Raw genomic sequence first — 20746 nt, 5'->3', positions numbered from 1 at the left:
TTCAAAACTTTTGGTTTCCTCAGAATATGAGATAACTGTTAAAACATAATATTTTATTCCCTATGTACTATACACCCACCACTGGCAGATCGAGTAGTTTAGGACAAAGAAAATCTCAAAACAGTCCAGCTGGCAGAGCTTCCTAAATAGAAACCAATGAGACCCCCCACCCACACCAGTATTTTGGATGAGTTGATGTGATGGGTAGGTGGTAATGGGACCCAATGCCCCCCCCCCCCCGACCCCCATCCCTTTCCAGGAAGTTGCAAATGGGGCCATGTATTTTCATGTGTGGTAGTGCAACCACATTATTGGCTTGACTACTTTCGGTGTTGCAGGAACTCAGACAAGGGTTTATTTTTCTTACAATTTTGTTGTTTTTTTTAAAGTTATATAGAAGGCTTGGCCCTCAAAAGGTAAGAGTGATTCTTATAGATAAGAAAAAGAAACATTATATATATTGGTGAGTAAAAGGCAAAAATATAAGAACAAAAGCATTTAAGGGGGTTTGAATCAGCCTTCTCACTTGTTTTATTCAGCATGTAAAGGGCAAACCCTTGACCTCGCTATCATAAGCATGACATGAGAAATGTGGAGAGCAATTGAAATTACCATGATTTTTTAAAACTATGGATCAACTCAAATTAGCACACATGTTTCTCAAATGGTAACAGAATTTCATTCATTACAGAGTAAAACACTCCTCCAAAGAAAAACTTTGCAGTTTTCCTATGGATTTGAATGGGACTTGGGCCCAGCTCAGTCCCATAAGTATGTGTTTCAGGCTGGGTTTATTTATTCTGTTTGTTTATTAACCAACATATTGAAAAGGAGGTCTGGGGTTTGCGCTCATTATTGGGATGAAGCAACATGGAGGAGGGATAATCATTCTTTGAAGGAACGTTGTAACTAATCTGAATTATGCTTATTAAATTATATTTTGAATTTAAAGGCATTTAGTCAAGGAATACAACCTGCAAATGATCAGCTATTCCAGCTACTTAGATGGGTCAAGCTATGTGATTTATTATTAATATTAAATCCTCCAAGGGAAAGATACTGTTACCAGTTTCCTTTCCCACTTACCAGATCACTTTTCTAGAAAACAGGGGCAAGTGACAGCATTTGTTCTTCTGCGTTCGTTCACTGAAATTCGTTTCTATTCACATGAGTTTCACTCTTCAGCATGTCAGTTCTAGCATTACACAGGATGAGACAGACCTTTGGGTAATTTTGGCCAATCCCAGGAAAGGCTTAGAAAATGAGGATTGAAATCGCTTTCACAATAAATAATGTGACCTAGTCCAATAGCCAAATAGAAAGAATCAATATATATGATTTAACATAGTATTATCAAAGAAAACAAAAGCACAGACAAGGTATGATTTCATTTTACAAGTAGATTCTGAACCTATTAAAAGATTTAGGGTAATCCACTAATGAACTGAATTAATAATTGAAAGAAAAAATGTTCATTGCTCTGCCACATTCTATGGCCAACAAGATTAGAAAGAACAAGAAATTTTAAAATGAAAATACATTATGGCGTATGACTTATTAGTTAATTTCAAAAGAATAATTTCTTACATATCAAATTCTTATTGGTATGTTTTTATTTTTGAACACAGCAACAGTACATCCCTTATAGTGTACAGATTGTCTGCTTATATGTCTATTGTTACAGCTTGTACAGACTGAATGTTAGTTATTTTAATAAAATAGCTAAATATATTGACAAAGACAAATGAACCCCTAGGAAGAAACTACTGAACATCTTCCATTGTGAATGAGGTTTTTCCATCTGTGACTGTACTCAGATTGTGATGAGACAAAGTTTCAGGACACAAGATATTCCCTTGTGAGGGTATCTCTTTATATGCTTATTAATATTGACCATGACAAAAAATTTGAATCCTTTAAACTTCAGTACTAAGCTCTGCAAATTGTTCACAGAGCATAAGGTTATGAATGACAAAATCTAAGACTGCCAATCATTTTAATAAATGTCGCTTTTTAAAGTGGAGTTTTTTCTTTTTTTCGATGATGTCTTCTTAGTGCTCTGATGTATAGATTGAACGAGACAGAAAGCTTCTTTTGGTCTTGAAAGTATAAATTATTAAGAGTTCCAACCCAGTACGACATGAGCAACAAGGAGATAACACATCCCAATAGTACAGGACACAATCATCATGGGGAAACCCAACCTGAAACAACAAAAAAAAGTCTGTCATAAAAGTTCTTAGCTTTTGATATCTTTACAACATTTCAAAAAAATGAAAGAATATTAAGGTACTTCAGGCTTAAACAGTGATTCCTGGTGGGCTAAAGTTCAAGTTGAGACTTTCTACTGCCAGATATGACATTTAGAAAAGTGCGGGTCAGACCCTCACAGGGTGTAAATCAGCAAAGCTCCATTGACTGCAATGGATTTTCACCAATTTATACCAACTGAGAATCTAGAACTGAATGTCTTGGTCATGTGCCAGTCAATACGCATGAATTATATCAGTTCTCACAAGTTAAGCAGGCAGTAGGATAGCTCATTCACTACTTATGTCTTCATACTGTGTGTACAGTCTAATCTTAATAAGGTTCTTTATAACTGGTTTATGGCTGATATTCATTTAGCTGGCTTCCAATGGCATTTAAGTAATAAACCTCATCATGCTGGTACTGTATTTATCTTCATAATGCTGAATGGTCAGTTGAAAAGTCTTGTAGTCCTACAAGACGCACCAATTTCTGTGAGTATCTGAGGAAATCTCTTTGGCCTGTGTGGAAAGTGTTAAAAGCTTTGTTTTCATGTCAAAACACTTCTTTCAGCAGGAGTAAATCCCACAGTGTCATTTTTCAGAATAAACTTAAGCTTTTAAAGCTTCTATTGACAGAAAATTCAAAATGACAGAAACTGAAGATTGGGCAGGAATGTGTGTGTCCTGCCATGTCATATCATGCCTTTTTACTCATACCTTTTTACTCATATTCTCATTCATATTTCATGACCTTTTTACTCATATTCTCCATGTTCATATTCATCCATCTGTTTTACTAACCCATCATCAAAGTGTGATAGTGTTCTTTGAAGTGCCAATATTTCTTTCATTGTCTTCACTGGCACCTAGTGTATGTGCGTGTATTAGTGGTGCTTTTTGCCTCACTTATCATATTAGGCAGCATCTAGAGGATTCAAGACTTCACCCTTCATCCACCATTAATTACTCAGACAGAAAAGGAACATGTGTAGCTGCTGACAAGGAGAGAAAACTCTCAGGTCCCGTGTGCCTTAAAATCTCCTTATCTTCCTTTTCTCCACATACAAATATATATATTTTAAAAGAAAAGAAAATTTGTGATGAGTGTGGTGCAATCTGCTCTTCCTCGTGCTCCTGCACCTGCAACACTATTCTGACCAGGGTTTATGTAACGCTTTTCCAATGCTGTTTCATTGCCATGCAGAATGATCTGAGCAGAACAGGTCCAATGGCATTAGAGGAACTTTGGTATTAGTAACAGTTGTATTATGGTAGCATTTAGAGGCCACAGTCAGGATCGGAAGTCCATTGCATTAGACATTGTATAAACACATAGTAATAACCAGTCCCTGCCTAAGTAGCTTAGACAAGGTAGAAAAGCAACACCAGGCAGATAGCATAAAGAAAAATGTTTGTTTGAACTACCATTGTTAAAAATAAATTCCTTCATCACCCCTCATTGATATGTCCCCACCAGTCTGCTTCACCACTCTGGACCCAATGTCCCAGCGAGCCTTTCATCCACATTGACCACTCCACAGAAACTGAGGCAACCCAAGAAAAAAACAAGTTACCCACAAAACTAAGTGTATGTAAAAGTAAAGACTTTCATGGCAGGCACATTATCCCACATCTGCCTACTGTGGGATTTCTGGCATGTTCCTTGAAGCACATAGTGTTGATCACTGTCAGAGACAAAATGTTAAACAATAGAGCAGGGGTAGCCAATCTATGGCACACGTGCCGAAGGCGGCATAGGAGCTGATTTTAAGTGGCCCACACTGCCCACCTCCTGGCCACCAGTCCAAGGAGCTCTGCATTTTAATTTAATTTTAAATTAAGTTTCTTAAACAGTTAAAAAAAAACTTATTTACTTTACATACAACAATACTTTAGTTATATATTATAGACTTATTGAGAAAGACCTTCTAAAAAATGTTAAAATGTATTACTGGCACGTGAAACCTTAAATTAGAGGAATAAATGAAGATTTGGCACACCACTGCTGAAAGGTGGCTGACCCCTACAATACAGTCTGATCCATTATGGCAACTCCTTCATATGATGCCAGCCAGTCTCCCCTCTATGGGTGAAGTTTGGGAGGGCCCATGTCACTAGTAGGCAGTAGGGGCCATGCATCATCAGAGTTCTCAAAATGTTGGTTAGCAACAGCAGAGTTAAGTTTTTGCTTGTCTGGGGTTTGAAAGAGGTGTTTGGAAGAACAGAAGGGGAATAAGAGATTGTTAAACACGGCAGCCAGGCTGACAAGAATGCCAAATATTCCCTGAGGAAGGTGTATGGTAACTTTCATTTATGTATGTGAACAAAACGGAGAACGAATCCTAGTGATTTTTGGTAAGATAGGAATTGAATAGCTTGTCACAAAGTTACCCAGAAGGCATGACTTCCTTTTTATGTCGTAATTTGATTTTGAACACCTATGAATCTATTGTAGTATATTTTCTCCCCGGGCTAGACTGGTCCTAGCATTTGAACGGTTACTTATTCTAAAAAGCTACACAATTATCCTTTCACAAAATTACTGTATTATTAAATTCATGGCCCTGCCAAACAGCTTTCTGAGTTTTAGAGCTGCCTTTGAAATTAAAAAAAAAAAATTATATGTCACCTAACTGCTTTTCAGACAATATCAACCCTTTTTTTCTTTCTGAGCTCATTTGATCTTCCTAAGATTTGCCACCTCGCTGTTAAAAGTGCTCAGATCTGACAAACGCACTTTAAAAATAAAATGGTGCTGTACAAAAGTCCTCCTCCAAACGTAAATACATCCAGTGAATTTCCATGAATGGCTCATTTCCACACAACAGCTGGTGAAGGTGAGATTACTAAGGAGTTCATAAGAAAAGAAACTGCAGACTTGCATTAGACCTTGCACTTACTGAACAATAAATTCAGTTCTGCTGAGTAAGCTCCAGTGACTTAGCAAAGCTCAGGTCCTGTCCTTACTAACTTAACTTAGTGGGTCTCACAAGTGAATACACAAGAGCTCAGAGATGAAGGGCACTTAATACCTGGGTGCATAAGGACAAGAAGAGAGTGGATTTAAAAAAAATAATAATTACTATCCCTTCTGTAAAAAAAAAAAAAAATTGATTCCAGCTTTGTGCAATTCTGTACAGGAAGTACATGAATTATGCACAACTACATGCAAGGTTCTTAATCATACCTTTGCTTTAACAGTAAGAGTCAAAGGTCCGGTTCCACCATCCATACTCATGTTGCGTAATACCTTACTTCATTGATTTATTTGGGGTATTTGCGGTGGGCCAGATTGTACAGATGAGAGAAGTGTTAGTGTTCTGAACAAAAACATTATTATTATTATTTATTAGTTGCAGTGCTGGAAAACTCCAGTTAGGATCAGGATCTACAATGCTAGGTGCTGTACTGACTCACAAGACGACACGGTACCTGCCCCAAAATGTTTACAATGTAATTTATAGGTAATTTCATTTAAAAAAAAACAAATCTAAGAACATATTTCACAGAACATAAAAACTACACCATTACTGTTGCTGTGCAGTGTACAGAACAAACATTGGCCTCAGGGCAACTGCTGGAATAGAAGGTGAAATCCTTGGCCCCATGGAAATCAATAGCAAAACTCCCTTTGACATCAGTGGGGCCAGAATTTCAGCCGTTGTATTTAGGAGAAGGAGAATATAAAAACAAGAGAGAATTGAACCACAGTTTGTTAGGGACAGGAATAAAGATGGGACCAAATCAGAAGCTATATTGCAGTCATGGTATGCTCCTCCAAAGCAAAATTAGGGTTGTGCCTGGTAGTGTGCTAATCTGATGCTACTCCAAATCATAACACCACAGATCAACAGAGCTCAGAAGTCAAAACAACCCTTCCTTACACCAACACCAACACTTCAAATGGGTGTGAGCACACCAACACTTGGGACGAGTATGAAGGTCTGTAACATCTCTCTTGTTTTTCCCCTAAGTAATTAAAAAGGAAATGTATATTAAATGTAAGGCTAGTTATATAGGGAGTCATTTTCCTGTTATAACAATATACCTACAGTTAATCAACCGATTGTGTACCATGCCACCTAAATGAAACATTTTGTGCAAAAGTCATAGCATAATGACAGAGACAGAGACATCAGAATCATTCAGAGAAATTGGCCGGGGGGTGGGGGGTTGGCTTATTGTGGGATTTACTGGAAAAGTGATTTACCCTGGAGGAAAGACAGACCCAACAGTCACTGCCTTCTAGATTGTTCTGTGCTCATAGCACCAAGGGGTAGTGAATCATTAGGGGATCTGCAGAGACAGCTCTCAAAATGGAAGGTGGAGTTCTCTAATCAGTTCTGGAGTTGCAAGATGACACCAGCAATCCTCCAATATGAAACCATTGGCAGTGGTGGTTCAAGCTGTTACAGAGGTGGAGCATGGTGGTAGTATATATGAATACTGAGTGCCAAATTCTGCTCTCACTTCTATGTCACCCAACTGACTGCTGTGGGGTTACACACTGGTTTAAAATGGGGCTTGAATTTGGTCCCTAATCTATACCTAAATATCCATTTAAGAATATAATTTATAGACTACTCTAGAGCCCTTCTTGTAGATTCTTCTCTCCTACTTACTGGCCTCTCCATTATCAACACTTGCACATATAATAAGGAAATATGTTGCATGCTTGGCAAATGCTGTGTTATTTGAGAAGATGTTTAACCCAGCAGAAGATACAATATGAGTCCCTGTCATTTCAGGCCAGTCCTTGAACATGTGCTACACTTTGGTTTGGAAGTCCTACAGTGACAAGCTCATTTTCAAAAATTCACATCTTGAAATTACAAAAGCTGCCTTGAAAATTGGATTCGGGTGTTGAAGCTTCTAGAGGCAATTCAAGGCTGCTTCTGAGTGAAAGACAAGTCACTCTTGTTAATGAAGTTTCTATCATTTGGTTTATAAGGTGTCTCTTTTACATTTCCTTTCAAAAGGAATGTATAACAATAGCAATATCCATGGTTCTTAATCAAAAGGATATGTTTGTAATCCTCTTTATTTAAACATTAACACACACACACACACACACTTTTTGTGGGGAGGAAGGAAGAACAGTTATCATTGATGAAGAATGGCAGCTGTTAACTAGTTTTCTTAACAAAAGAACTGTGGGTCTATATTTATTTAAATATAAAGAAAACAACTCATATTTTCAAGGAGCAAGCCCCAGTCTTATATCTCATCTAGAACTGAGAAAAGATTTATTTGTACAAATTTCACTCTTTTGCATTTATGAATAATCCGTGAACACTGCAATTTTTGCAGATTTAGTCTTCATCCAAAATTACTTGCTAAATAACTTTTGTAAATAATCTTTGGTGTGCAGCTCATTTTCACGGAACTTATTCTGAATATTGCTGCCAAATTTGCTGCCAGAGTAAGCTAGTATAGTTTTAGTACTGTTCATTAAATTGTGTAAAACAGAAAATTTCACTTTTGATATTTAAAATCTGAGCATGTGATTGGTCACCAAAAGTATGTGGTATATTTTCTGTTCTCTGACTGGATAAACATAACCCTTAGAAGAAAGTTTTATGTAAATATTGAAGTCTTCTGAAAACTATCTGCTTCTGCAACCATTCCGACAAGTATATTGATTCACTAGAAAACATCAAAGAGTCCTGTGGCACCTTATAGACTAACAGACGTATTGGAGCATGAGCTTTCGTGGATGAATACCCACTTCGTTGGACATGCATCAACGAAGTGAGTATTCATCCACGAAATCTCATGCTGCAATACGTCTGTTAGTCTATAAGGTGCCACAGGACTCTCTGCTGCTTTTACAGATCCAGACTAACACGGCTACCCCTCTGATACTAGAAAACATGTAAAGCTAAGACCAAAAAAATGTGCAAACACAGTTGAAGTAAATTCATTTAAAAATCTGAATGAATGCTGGTGGGAAATTTTTTTACAATATTCACTCAGCCCTAATTTGGGATATATTTTTTATGGTGGTCCCCTGGTCATCAAGGTCCTGGGAATTCATATCCCCCCTTTTCTTTCTCTGTTCTTATTATTCCTTCTATTTCTCTTAGTTTCCCTCATATCACCTTATCTCCTCCTTCTCTTCTGTCTTCCACTGCACGCTGACCTCTGTGTCTCCTGCCTTCTTGTTTGTCTCAACTTTCTATCATCCCAAGTCCGCAAAATACTGTTATTTCCATTATTTGAAAGAACAGGCTGGTATTGTCTCTAGTGCCCATTTAAAGAAAAGGTCTACAAAGGAGGTGCTCCTGCTTATCCACATGACTATGACACCTTTACAATCAGACGCCTGTTTCTAAAATAGCAGGTGGCTAACACTGCCTATGATCATTCATGAAACACTAAAATTACTGTGAATTGCACATAGCCTGGAATTACATAAAAATTACAGTGTGGTTACCTTCTAGTTACCATACATAGCAGTCAACATGTAATTGAAAACGCTGAATGTAACCTATAACCACATTTTCTTCTGATTGCTAAAATTACAATAATTTCTCCCAGTTTTCTGTCTGTATCAAGATTTTCCGTACAGTCCCTCCAAGCAATGAACCTCAGATCAGGAAAAAGAAATTTTAAGTGAGAAAAATAAATGGTGTTAAATTGTGCACCCTACATTCTGGAAAAAAACCCTTCTGAATTCTTTTTGACAATAAACTTTATGCTTTTCGTACATAACTTGTAGTAATCATTTTGCTGGCCTTTCAAAATCTTCTTATCTGAAGGAAAAAAGTACAGTAAGTATAGTCCTTCACTGTAAAGAAAATGGTTAATTTACCAGTTCCAACTTGAATGATCAAATCAATAATCACAGAAATGTTTTTGCAGTATTTTCCCAGCTCTATCATCTCTCTGGTGCAATTCATATGAAATATAAGGGTCTCAGAAAAACAAATGCCTTTATAATAACAATTCAAAAGCTATTCAAGCCTGAGAAGGCAGGGATGGTGATGGTAGATACCTGTATGAAACACCATGAAGAAATACTGAAATCTATGAACGCCCCCTTGAAATATGGAGAAAAGCAGTGTAGTTATAACTTCAAAAGACTGCAACATATTGATGGTGAGATAGCAGCAGCAGCTGATGAATACAGTGACCCTTCTGTTGGCATTAATTGTCTGCCTTCCACAGGAAATGATTAAGTCCAGCTGACCCCTGGGTAGAAAGTTAAAAATTAAAGCCAACAAATTGTAATGAAAAAGAGGGAGAATGTCAGTAGTTTGATGTTGGGAAGGAACATAGCATGGATGCATTTGTGTCACTTTTCTTTCTTTCCTGTTGTATCTGAAGATAATTTTATTTGAAGTTATCGTATCAGTATAAAGAAGTCAGAAAAATGCATCAGAAGCTGGATGAGAGTGCATAAAATGCAATGGGCCACGGTCCAGTTCTCCATGTATAAACTGTGGCTAAATTAAACTATCATGTTTAAACTTTTAGAGATGTGTTCACTGATGTGGGAAGAGGGCACAGATCTGGTGTATGTCATGATGGGCAGTGCTAAATTTGTATATCACACCAATTCAACATTTCTTCCTCTATGGACTAGTCCTTAGTGATTTGACATTAGAAAGATAGGTAGCCGAAGACTAGCTGTGGGCTAGTAAAGAGTAGCTATGGGCATAGATTTCAAGATTCAAGGCTGCAATTCACCAAGCATTTAAACACATATAGTACACCCAGGTGATCAAGAGGCATATTTCATCTGTACAGTCTCCTTCAGCAAGCAAGCAAAAACAGAAAAGAAAACAACGAAGCATTCTTTAGACTTATTTGTTTTTTTCTAATGGGTTCATTTTCTTCGGCTAAAACACAAACTATTCCCCCCACCCTCAACCCAATATCCTGCAATACAAGGCTCAGTCTAGTCTTCAGTAATATAGTGAAAATCCTTGCAGCATCACAGTGCATTCCCACTCATTTCTGGTAGGACTTTTGATACTTCTCTTAAGGTGTACACTGCTGCCTTGAAAAACCTGACAGCAACTCCAAAACTCAAGTCAGCTAGTTAGTACTGGAACAAACAAGACGACAGACTTGAAGAGCGGGACAGTTCTGTTTGTTCAGCCAACAGCAACTTAGAAGCTGCTCCTCAAAGCAAAACAACAACTGATACAAACGTTCTTACACATTCCCATAAAAACAAAAAGATAGCTAACCTTAATACTTTACTGTCCAAAGCCACTTCACAAGATAGCCCATTATTATCAGCAATCACAATTAATCCACTACCATACCCCTCAACCAACCATCTTAAATCCCTCAGAGTCACTCCTTCCTGAAAAGCCTGAGATAATAGATGAGCCTTGCAGTGAAACCTGAACAAATCTGGGACTGGCCAGGCCAACAGAAAAAAAAGTGAGCTGTAGTGCTAAGGACAGCTCACTGAGGCCTGGTCTACACTATGAGTTTAGGTCAAATTTAGCAGAATTTAGCTGGAGATACTGAATCTAATTGCTCTATGGGGAGAGGATTCCGTGCTAGCAGAACTACGTTCCAAAAAATGGAATGCCAAAACATTCGAAAAAGTCTCCAAGGGCATGATGGAGAGAGGACACAATAGGGACTCACTACAGTGCTGCGTGAAAGTTAAGGAGCTCAGACCAGTATATCAGAAAACCAAAGAAGCAAACGGACAGTCTGGTGCAGAGCCACAGACATGCCGCTTCTACGCTGAGCTGCATGCAATTCTAGGGGGTGCCACCACCACTACCTCACCCCTGACCGTGGATTCCGAGGAGGGGTACTCTCAGCCATGCCTGAGTATTTTGCAGACAGGGAAGATGAGGAGGAGGAGGAGGAGAGCTTGCGGAGAGCACACAGCACTCCATTCTCCCCAACAGCCAGGATCTTTTTGTCAGCCTGACTGAAGTAGCCTCCCAACCCTCCCAAGCCGGTATCCTGGACCACGAAGCCATAGAAGGGATCTCTGGTGAGTGTACCTTCGTAAATATAAAACATGGTTTAAAAGCAAAAGTTTTTTAGTGATTAATTTGCCCTGAGGACTTGGGATGCATTCACGGCCAGTACAGCTACTGGAAAAATCTGTTAATGTGTCTGGGGATGGAGCGGAAATCCTCCATCTCCATGAAGCTCTCCTGGAGGTACTCCAAAAGCCTTTGAAGAAGGTTTCTGGGCAGGGCAGCCTTATTCTGTCCTCCATGGTAGGACACTTTACCACGCCATGCTAGTAGCAGGTAATCTTGTATCACTGTATGACAAAGCATGCCACCGTATGGTCCCGGTGTTTGCTGGCATTCAAGCAACATTTGTTCTTTATTTTGCTGTGTTATTCTCAGGAGAGTGATATTGTTCATGGTAACCTGGTTGAAATATAGGAATTTAATTAAGGGGACAGAGGTGGTCATTCCTTCGGGGCTGTTTGCCTGTGGCTGAAAAGAAATCCTTCCCTGCAGTTAGCCAAGCAGTAGCGGGGGTTGGGGGCATTGGCGTTGAGCTGTTTGCATTTGGCTAGCAGGGATCTTCCCTGATACCAGCCATGTGGTTGGGAGAGGGGTAAAGTGATCATCCCAGAGAATTGGATGTGGGGGTGGGGTAGTTTGGTTTCTGCTGCTGCACGTTAATACAAAAACCGCAACACTCAAGGGGCTTTGCTTGGTATGGGAAAGGAGGGCGCTGCTTTTATGAAGGTTGCATAAGCCGAAAGACAATGGCTTACCATGGCCACATGCAAGCCAAATTCTGTTGCCCGGCCCTGCATCTGTGATCTCTAACACCAAAGCCCTAGGCACTCAATATTAAGATGCAAAATAAGACCTTGTACCGAAATCACATGTGCTATGTAATGTGAATAGTGTTGTTCACCATGAAAGAGTACACGCATTGTTCTGTAAAATGTATCTTTTTAAATACTTCTCTCCCTTTTTTCCCTCCAGCAGTTGCAAATTTTTCAAGCCTCCCTCCTCTGTCCCAAAGGCTGTCTCAGATAAGGCGGTGAAAAAAACGCACATGAGATGAAATGTTCTCTGAGATCATGCAGTAGATCTGCAGTGAAAGAGGTCATCTGAATGAGAGTAAGGGCACAGTATCACAGGACAGGAAAGTGGCCAGTGAATGTGAGGACAGGAGGGATGCTTGAGATGAGAGGTGGTGGCAGGAAGATCAGAGGAGGCAGGATGCAATGTTGCAGCTACTGCAGGATGAAACGGACATGCTCCGGCGTCTGGTGGAGCTTCAGGAGCGGCAGCAGGATAACAGAATGCTGCTGCACCCTGTATAACCACCCTCCCCCTTCCCATGTTCCACAGCCTCCTCAGCTAGATGCCCAAGAATGCGGGAGGTGGGGGGTGGAGGGAGGTTCTGTGTACCCTGCCACTGCACCCCACTGGACAGCCCAAGCGAAAGGCTGTCATTCAACAAGTTTTGAAGTGGCCTTTTCCTTCCTTCCCTCCTCCCACACCCCATCCGGGCTACCTTGTCAGTTTTCTCCCTATTTTTATAATCAATTAATAAAGAATAATTCGTTTTTAAATGATAGTGACTTTATTTCCTTTGAAAGCAAGCTGTGATCAAAGGGGGAGGAAGGAGGGTGGCTGACAAGGAAAGAGTCAATCAAGGGGGCAGGTTTTCATCAAGGAGAAACAAACAGAACTCTTACACTGTAGCCTGGCCAGTCATGAAACTAATTTTCAAAGATCTCTGATGCACAGCGCTTCCTGGTGTGCTCTTCTAATCACCCTGGTGTCTGACTGTGTGTAATCAGTAGCCAGGTGATTTGCCTCAACCTCCCACCCCGCCATAAATGTCTCCCCTTTACTCTCACAGAGATTGTGGAGCACACAGCAAGCAGCAATAACAATGGGAATATTGGTTTGGCTGAGGTCTGAGCGAGTCAGTAAAGCGCGCCAGCAACCCTTTAAATGTCAAAGAAGCTGCTATCTCAAGTATTGTTACTAACTGCAATAGCCAAAATATCACCTACTTTCCACTATGATAACCAGTTACCATCTTTTATACCACTAATGCAAATGACCCAATGTCCCTTTCTTGACTGGTTCCAACTTAACATGATCTTTCCTTAGTTTCCTCATAGAAAGAACACTAATGTCCATCAACACAGCACATTTTAGCTTCTCAAGGGCCAATGGGAACAAATATATATATGTAAACATGAAGATGACACCCTTTACAAAGTCAAGATTCTGGTTATTTGCCCTTGCTCCAGTGGTGAACTATATATTCAGACTTTCAGACATTATACCGTTAGCAAGACTAGAAACTGAATTGCTCTCATTATCTGCCTGCGTCTTAATATTTTTTAAACCTGTGTGTGCGAGAGAAAGAGTTTAAAAGAGAAAACAGAAAAACACTCTTTGACTTTGACCACCAGAGGATTATTTATATTGGACTTTGAACACTTAACACCTGCATTATGTTACATTATTGAGAAGTAGGTGACAGTCTGAAAGAATAAGTGATTTTTTTTAATAAAAAGCACAATTATTAACTACTTACCTAATGGAATTTAGGTTACATTTGTCATTCTCCAAATTCTAGTAATTTAGCTGGAGGGTAGGTTGGTTTAATTATTTCAGAGTACCTTGGTGTCTGTCACTCAGATTTTTCCTTCAAATATCAACTACATTAAAAAAAACTACAGGAAATAATACACAACCCACTAACAGTGCTCCAATATTGCATCCATTCTTTATATTTTCCATCATGCATATGGTCTTTTTCAGTGGCTTTAGAGATACAAAGGTGCTTTAACAATTTTACTAGACAGCTTTGTACCATAAGCAGCTTTCCCTGAGTTTTAATACCGCTAAAATCTACAGAGTCCTTTAAAATCTAGATTGCTTTATATCTACTTGTTTGCAGCATTTTATTCAACTGACTCCACTTAAAAATACATTTTCCCTGTTCTACATCAACATATATTCCCAAGGAAAAATACAGTACTACTGAAAAATGATAAGGCTCCAAAATGAGCTGTCAGAAGCAAGCAAATTTATAGTCAGAGCAAAAACTCCATTCTTTACCAGCCAATTGAGCATGCCTCAGTATTAAGAGTATCTAAATATGAGCAATCTTATATGTCATATCTTAGCATATTGGGGTAGGTCAAGTATTGAATTTTAGCCTTAGCTCTGAATTTCCTGGGTTTTGTAGTTTAAACCAGATTCTCAATCCTATTCTAATGGTTTGTGTGTGAACTTCCTTTTGTTTCTTATGTTTGTATGCTAAACAGAGAAAAAAAAGTCTAACACACACATGTATATTATATAGTTAATTGAAACAACATCTATAATGGCTCCATATATTTAGACAAATGTATCTCGGAAGCAGGACTGAGCCAAGTGGCTCAATTTCAGTTTTCACCAGTCTTGGCAAACTTTATGGGTAAATTCACTTTGCGTGGTTTCTGTTCATATGAGTTTCAGGCCTGTTAATTAAAACCTAAACATTCAAATCAAAATACTCCCATGCCCGATAAGCACTGTTATCAGCAGGACTGACAAGAGCTAAGCGGGAGATAATTGTGCTAGGGACTCGAGCTCAAGGGGCCCCTAAAACATCAGTAACTGTGGTAAAATTGGGGTGAAATGGGAGGGGGTGAGGCCCCAGAAAATATGATGTATCGAGGTACCAACGGGTCTGCTATGTGGTGCCACAGAACACCTCAGCTCATTATGCCTTCCAGGAACAGCTGACTAGTGCCCTACCTGGCTACCAGCAAAAGAGCTGAGACACAGAATATGTTGTAGTATGGGAGACTTGAGATGGTTTTCATAGCTTCACAGCTTGTGTATTATACTGGTTATACTCAGCCTCATGCCACTGCTAAACCACACTGTCATGGATTAGCCTTCTGTGTAGTGTGCAGGTACGTACATACACACACACACAATCTTTAAGGGTTGGCTTGAAAAATATTGCTTGGCTCAATGTTTGAGGCAGGCAATGTGATCACCCCTTAACCACACCCCACAACAGACTTGGCATATGTTCTTCCAGTTTTTCAATTTCCTCCGGTTTCATTATCAAAGCTTCACACAATTCTAACAGTTAGAAAATGTAAATATAATAAAATGACCCCAGTACCTTTACAAAGCTACAGTGTAGTTATGTGTTTACCAGCATCCATTGGCTAGTGAGATGAACATCATCATGGGAGATTTACTAGATAACACGTACAGAACTTCTTCTCTGCCTCACAACACTATTGCCAGTGGCATCATTACAGTGATGTGGGAGGAAAGAGATCAATCTACTTTCTGAAAATCTTGAAATGATTATATGTTAAAACCTGTTGGTTTTAGTAGCAACCCATATTAGTAAATTCAGCGTAAACATGCATCTATAGGGACTGTCAAAATTATATTTTGCTATATTTAGGACCATTATTAAATGTTTCAAGTTTTACTATATCAACAACTCACTTTTTGTTCAGTCATTACACACTACTGACAAACAGATCAAATAACAGGACTTCGGGATGATCATAAGTAAAGGTTTATCCAAGTTTATACTAGAATGTCCAATTAAAATGGCTGCAATTTCCTGTTATATAAGCTTCTCATAACACTGAAAGTGAATTGTTATTTTGTTGTTAATAAAAGATAACTAAATATAAAATATTTTAAATTAGAATGAATTTTCTACACAACCTAAACAGGCAAGGACATTCAAAGCTAGTGTAAAACCACCAGTAACTATGGTTCGTTGTCCCCACAATGACTTGAAGTAAATTATCTGTTTTGATTCTGCTTTATCTTGCTCTCAAGTAAGGATGTTGGAGTGGAAGATGTCTGAATTTTATTTTCAAGAAAGTCCTTCATGCAAACCTCACAAAAAGCACTTATGAAGCAGTTTTCTTTAGCCCCATTTGGTTATTTTTCCCCCTAATGTGCTCATTTTCTTTGGCTAAAACACAAGCTAAAAGGAAAATGGAGTCATGCAATATAAGGCTAACTAGTCAAATCTTTAGTAACCTCAGCAGATTCAGAGCATCTAGCACTAAATACAGAATCTATTGAGCCTTCCAGAAGCTAGATGCTTAATATAAATGTGAGTGCTGAGTTCCTTATGAGTGGTTCATCAGCAGATAAGGACAATGGAGACACTGTATGATATTTTTAAAAACAAATGCTTTAAAATGAAATTTACATGAAAAATGTATATACACTTGTGTGCATTTATTATTTTCCTGAGTGCACTAAGCAGTGCTGATAATGTTGTCCATGATTTAAGTGGTTAAGGTTGGTTTCATTTTCCATTCATATTTAAAGGGTTTCCCAAGTTTAAAATAGTGGCACAAAATGTGGATTCTCAGCACAATTTGGCACATAGAATATCAGGGTTGGAAGGGACCTCAGGAGGTCATCTAGTCCAACCCCCTACTCAAAGCAGGACCAATCCTCAGACAGATTTTTGCCCCGATCCCTAAATGGCCCCTTCAAGGATTGAACTCCCAACCCTGGGTTTAGCAGGCCAATGCTCAAACCACTGAGCTATCCCTGCCCCCTAGTTGGGGCAACTCTCATATTCAGAATGAAATGCCATTGAAGAAGCAGCAGTAATGGGATCTGCTGGAGCTTTCAATTCCTACTGAAAGTGAGAGAAGGTCAGCTACCAGAACAGCCTCTTGTTAGGGATATGGGAATACAAGCAGGTGCATATGTTAGCGCCCTAAAAGCAAAGATAGGGAGGAAGAACCAACTGAATCCCTCTTGCAGAGCCAGAAGGAGGACACCACCACCTGAACATTCCTGGAGGTCTGAAGAGTAGCAAGCCACTCTGCATTCCCCAAAACAATGGCACCAGATAAACTGGACAGTCAGGGTCAATTGGAGTGAAGAAGTACCTCTATGGAGGGTAGATCCACGTGAGGTTGGTTAGTTTTGACAGAAATAATTGAGCTTTTCCTGATTTCACTTTGGATATGTCTACACTGCAACTGGGAGGTCTGATTTCAGCAAAGGTTCACATATCCAAGTCCCCTTTGATCTAGCTACAGTCAGTCTACAAGTGCTGTGATCACACCTCCCAACAGGAGTGTAGACGTATCCTTTGAGTTTTCTGTTTTGAACGTATTAAAAATTCAAACACAACTCAGAAGCTAAGTAGTCACCAAACGGTCACCAAAACTCACAGGGACCAAAATTGGCATCTTTTGCTATTGCATCATTCATTTCCCTAAGATCCCTGCAGTATCAAAGAATCATAGATTGTCATTATTATTATTTATTTATGTTGCTGTAATGCTTAAGGGCCTCAGCTAAGTGAATGGCTCATTATGCAAGGTGCTCTACAAACATACCATAAGTGCCCCCAAAGATCTTACAGTCTAAAAGACAAGACAGATAAGTGAGGTAAACAAATGGGCAACGGGGAAGGAGGAAGTGGTAAGAACAACAACAGGAAGTTTTAGCTTAGAGTAGCTGTGTGCACAATTCACAGGTGTGTAAAGTCAACCAGTAGCAGCCATCACAGCTGGATACCTGCCTGTCTATTACAGTTTGCAGATTTCTGATGGCATCATGGCACAAGTAAGCCTTGAGGAGGAACTTGCACGAGGAAAATATGTTGGCCTTAGAGATCTTGACAGGGAGTCAAAATTCTATTTTTCCACATGTATTAGGCAGCATGGATGCAAGCGTTACAGTACTTGCAGGTGATTAAAGCTGGCACCACTGACAGAACAAAGGAAGGAGTCAATGTCACAGTAAGACATTAGTATGAACAGGTAGGGAAGGGCTAGATTATAAAGGGTCCTAAAGATGAGGACAGAAGTTTGTGCTTGCTGCAGTGGAGAATGCGAAGCCAGAGTGACTTGAAACAGGAGATGGCCAAATCAGAGATGTGCCAGGAAAATAATGTTGGTGGCAGCAGGTTGAAACCAGCATGCCCATTGCCCACTTAATCAAAACATGAGTCTTATTAAACTCTATTTTTAATTCCATTTACTATAGAAAAAATGGTTCAATGTTTCAAAGTTCTCTTTCCAAGCTCCAGATTTATCACAAACTGAAAACAGCTGAGCTCATCAGCTCAGGAGTTGAGCAACTTTTTCCTTTGGGCAAGACAGAGAATGGCAGCAGGGGCTGTGAACTGCACTTCTCTCACCAATAGCCCAGGTGAGGAGACTCTTTCCATCCTCTTTGTTCATGTGTTTGTACTTTATATCATTAATATGCTCCTATGTTGTGAATGCTACTGCTGTGGGCTCTGCTTAAATCCTCTCTTGGTTGGGTCTCTGCTTAGATGAGGCAGCTGTCATGGACGTTACACAGTAGAGCCACTTTAAAAGTTTAGCAAAACTTGTACAGCATACTGAAATCATGTTGCCAAGTATCAGAGGGGTAGCCGTGTTAGTCTGGATCTGTAAAAGCAGCAGAGAATCCTGTGGCACCTTATAGACTAACAGACGTTTTGGAGCGTGAGCTTTCGTGGGTGAATACCCAGATGCATGCAGTGGAAATCTCCAGGGGCAGGTATATATATGCAAGCAAGCTAGAGATAATGAGGTTAGTTCAATCAGGGAGGATGAAGCCCTGTTCTAGCAGTTGAGGTATGAAAACCAAGGGAGGAGAAACTGGTTCTGTAGTTGGCAAGCCATTCACAGTCTTTGTTTAATCCTGAGCTGATGGTGTCAAATTTGCAGATGAACTGAAGCTCAGTACTTTCTCTTTGAAGTCTGGTCCTGAAGTTTTTTTGTTGCAGGATGGCCACCTTAAGGTCTGCTATAGTGTGGCCAGGGAGGTTGAAGTATTCTCCTACAGGTTTTTGTATATTGCCATTCCTAATATCTGATTTGTGTCCATTTATCCTTTTCCATAGAGACTGTCCGGTTTGAACCTGTGATTAAGAATCTAGGCCTGCTAACTCTTCCAGCAAAAAAGGCTAAAGAAAGTGCATGCAAGTGCTGTACTGCAGCCCACTGCTCTTTTCGGTTCTTTCCCACAAAACTTTCATTTAGGCATTAGTGATTTTTTAATCTGGAGCTTAAAACCAAATATGGTTTAGAACTATAAATAACTCTATTTTTAAACTAGAGAGATACAAAGGACATAAAATGTGCATTTAGTAGTTTCAAAAGAAAGCCATAGTGTTAAAAGCAACTATTCCTTTTCAATCTTTCTTGTTTCACTAGGCTTTGAAACCCATGTCCCTTGCCTAATGAGATTTATTTAGGTTTGGGTGAGTACCGAAATCATGAACTGCTAAGTTCCGTTCTACTATCCTTGATTTATATCACCGGAATAACTGCACTTTATTACCCCTGTCCTAATAAGAAATAGACTGGGGATCCCACAGCAGCTGAAATGACCCTTTGGACAAGCACCCCCATTATGCAATGCAATGTGGGGTGGGGAACCTTGCACATCAGTAACAAAGGCTTTACAACAGATCAGCCAACTGATGTCAGCGGAGAGTTCGATTCACCCTGCTACATCCTCCCCCAGCCAAACTGAGGCCTAGATAGACACGGAGGTCCGTATACAATCCTTGTCCTTGAAGTTTGCGGAAGATTAGGACGACAAATGAGCCCATCCTGCTTTTGCTCCAGCTTTAAGCCGTTAACACGTCATGTATTGTCCTGTCCACACCTAAACGACACACACAAAATAGTCTCGAAAATTCTCATGATGGTCCATTCCAGACCAGCGGCGGTGGCAGTAGGATAGCGAATTCCTTCAGCAGGCTCCAGTGTGGCAAACCTAACAGATTACTTCCTCCACTTCCTGTAGGACTGGCTGCTCCCAGACCCTCAAACTGCATCAGCATAGCAGCGATAACATGTTAGTTTGGGTTAACGAGGACTAGAGCGATCACATGAATCAGAGCAACATAATAATTCCCGTAAAAGCCCTGTTCACTCTCTCATCACCAACGGCCAATGAAGAGAAGAGATCCACTCCTGAGTCCCAGCCAAGGAACACACATTGGGGATTAGATTTATATGTCCAGTTCACGTCTGCTAGATGGTGTAAGAAAAGAAGATCATTTTTTCTCAGTCAGAAAAAACTGGACTATGTTGTATGCACGGAGAGAGAGAGATGTTGTTATACCGGAATATAGATGCCTTGGTGAGAGGAACAGACAGAGATTTTATGTCTTTTACTCCTACACTCACATCAGATTCGACGTTTTTTTTGCTATTTTGTCTAGCGTATGATTATTCTCCTCTGCATATTTTCATTTTTCAACTGATTCATTCCAGCAGCAATTCAAGCCTATTCTTCGAGTTACGAAACTCTAAGAGATTTCTTCTGCCACTGAACTGTCTCATTCAACCCCACCCAGAGTCTGCACCCCAGAGCCAGTGCCTTCATCCCTGTGACACGACCAACTCTCCGTCCCATAGTAGCCTGATTTGGAAACTGTACATAAAATATTAATTTGGATAATGTGGATGAAAATTTAATTATTAGACTTACCATTCTATTTAATGTAATGAAGTTACAAAGTTTACGTTGCACTTACTGCAA

The 20746-nt window shown here is 39.6% G+C and overlaps 1 protein-coding gene across 1 annotated transcript in view; it reads right to left on the bottom strand.

The window, feature by feature from the left end:
* Positions 1-801: 801 nt before the first annotated feature.
* The window catches only part of OCA2 (OCA2 melanosomal transmembrane protein), a 313569-nt gene continuing 293624 nt past the window's right edge, over positions 802-20746 (bottom strand). Inside the window, exon 23 of the mRNA XM_032768621.1 lies at positions 802-2204. Coding sequence (XP_032624512.1) covers positions 2117-2204 — 88 coding nt within the window. The 3' untranslated portion in view covers positions 802-2116. The remainder of the gene's footprint in view (positions 2205-20746) is intronic.

This window comes from Chelonoidis abingdonii, chromosome 1, assembly GCF_003597395.2.
Source record: "Chelonoidis abingdonii isolate Lonesome George chromosome 1, CheloAbing_2.0, whole genome shotgun sequence".
NCBI lineage: Eukaryota > Metazoa > Chordata > Testudines > Testudinidae > Chelonoidis > Chelonoidis abingdonii.
This window is presented reverse-complemented; position numbering and strand designations above follow the sequence as displayed.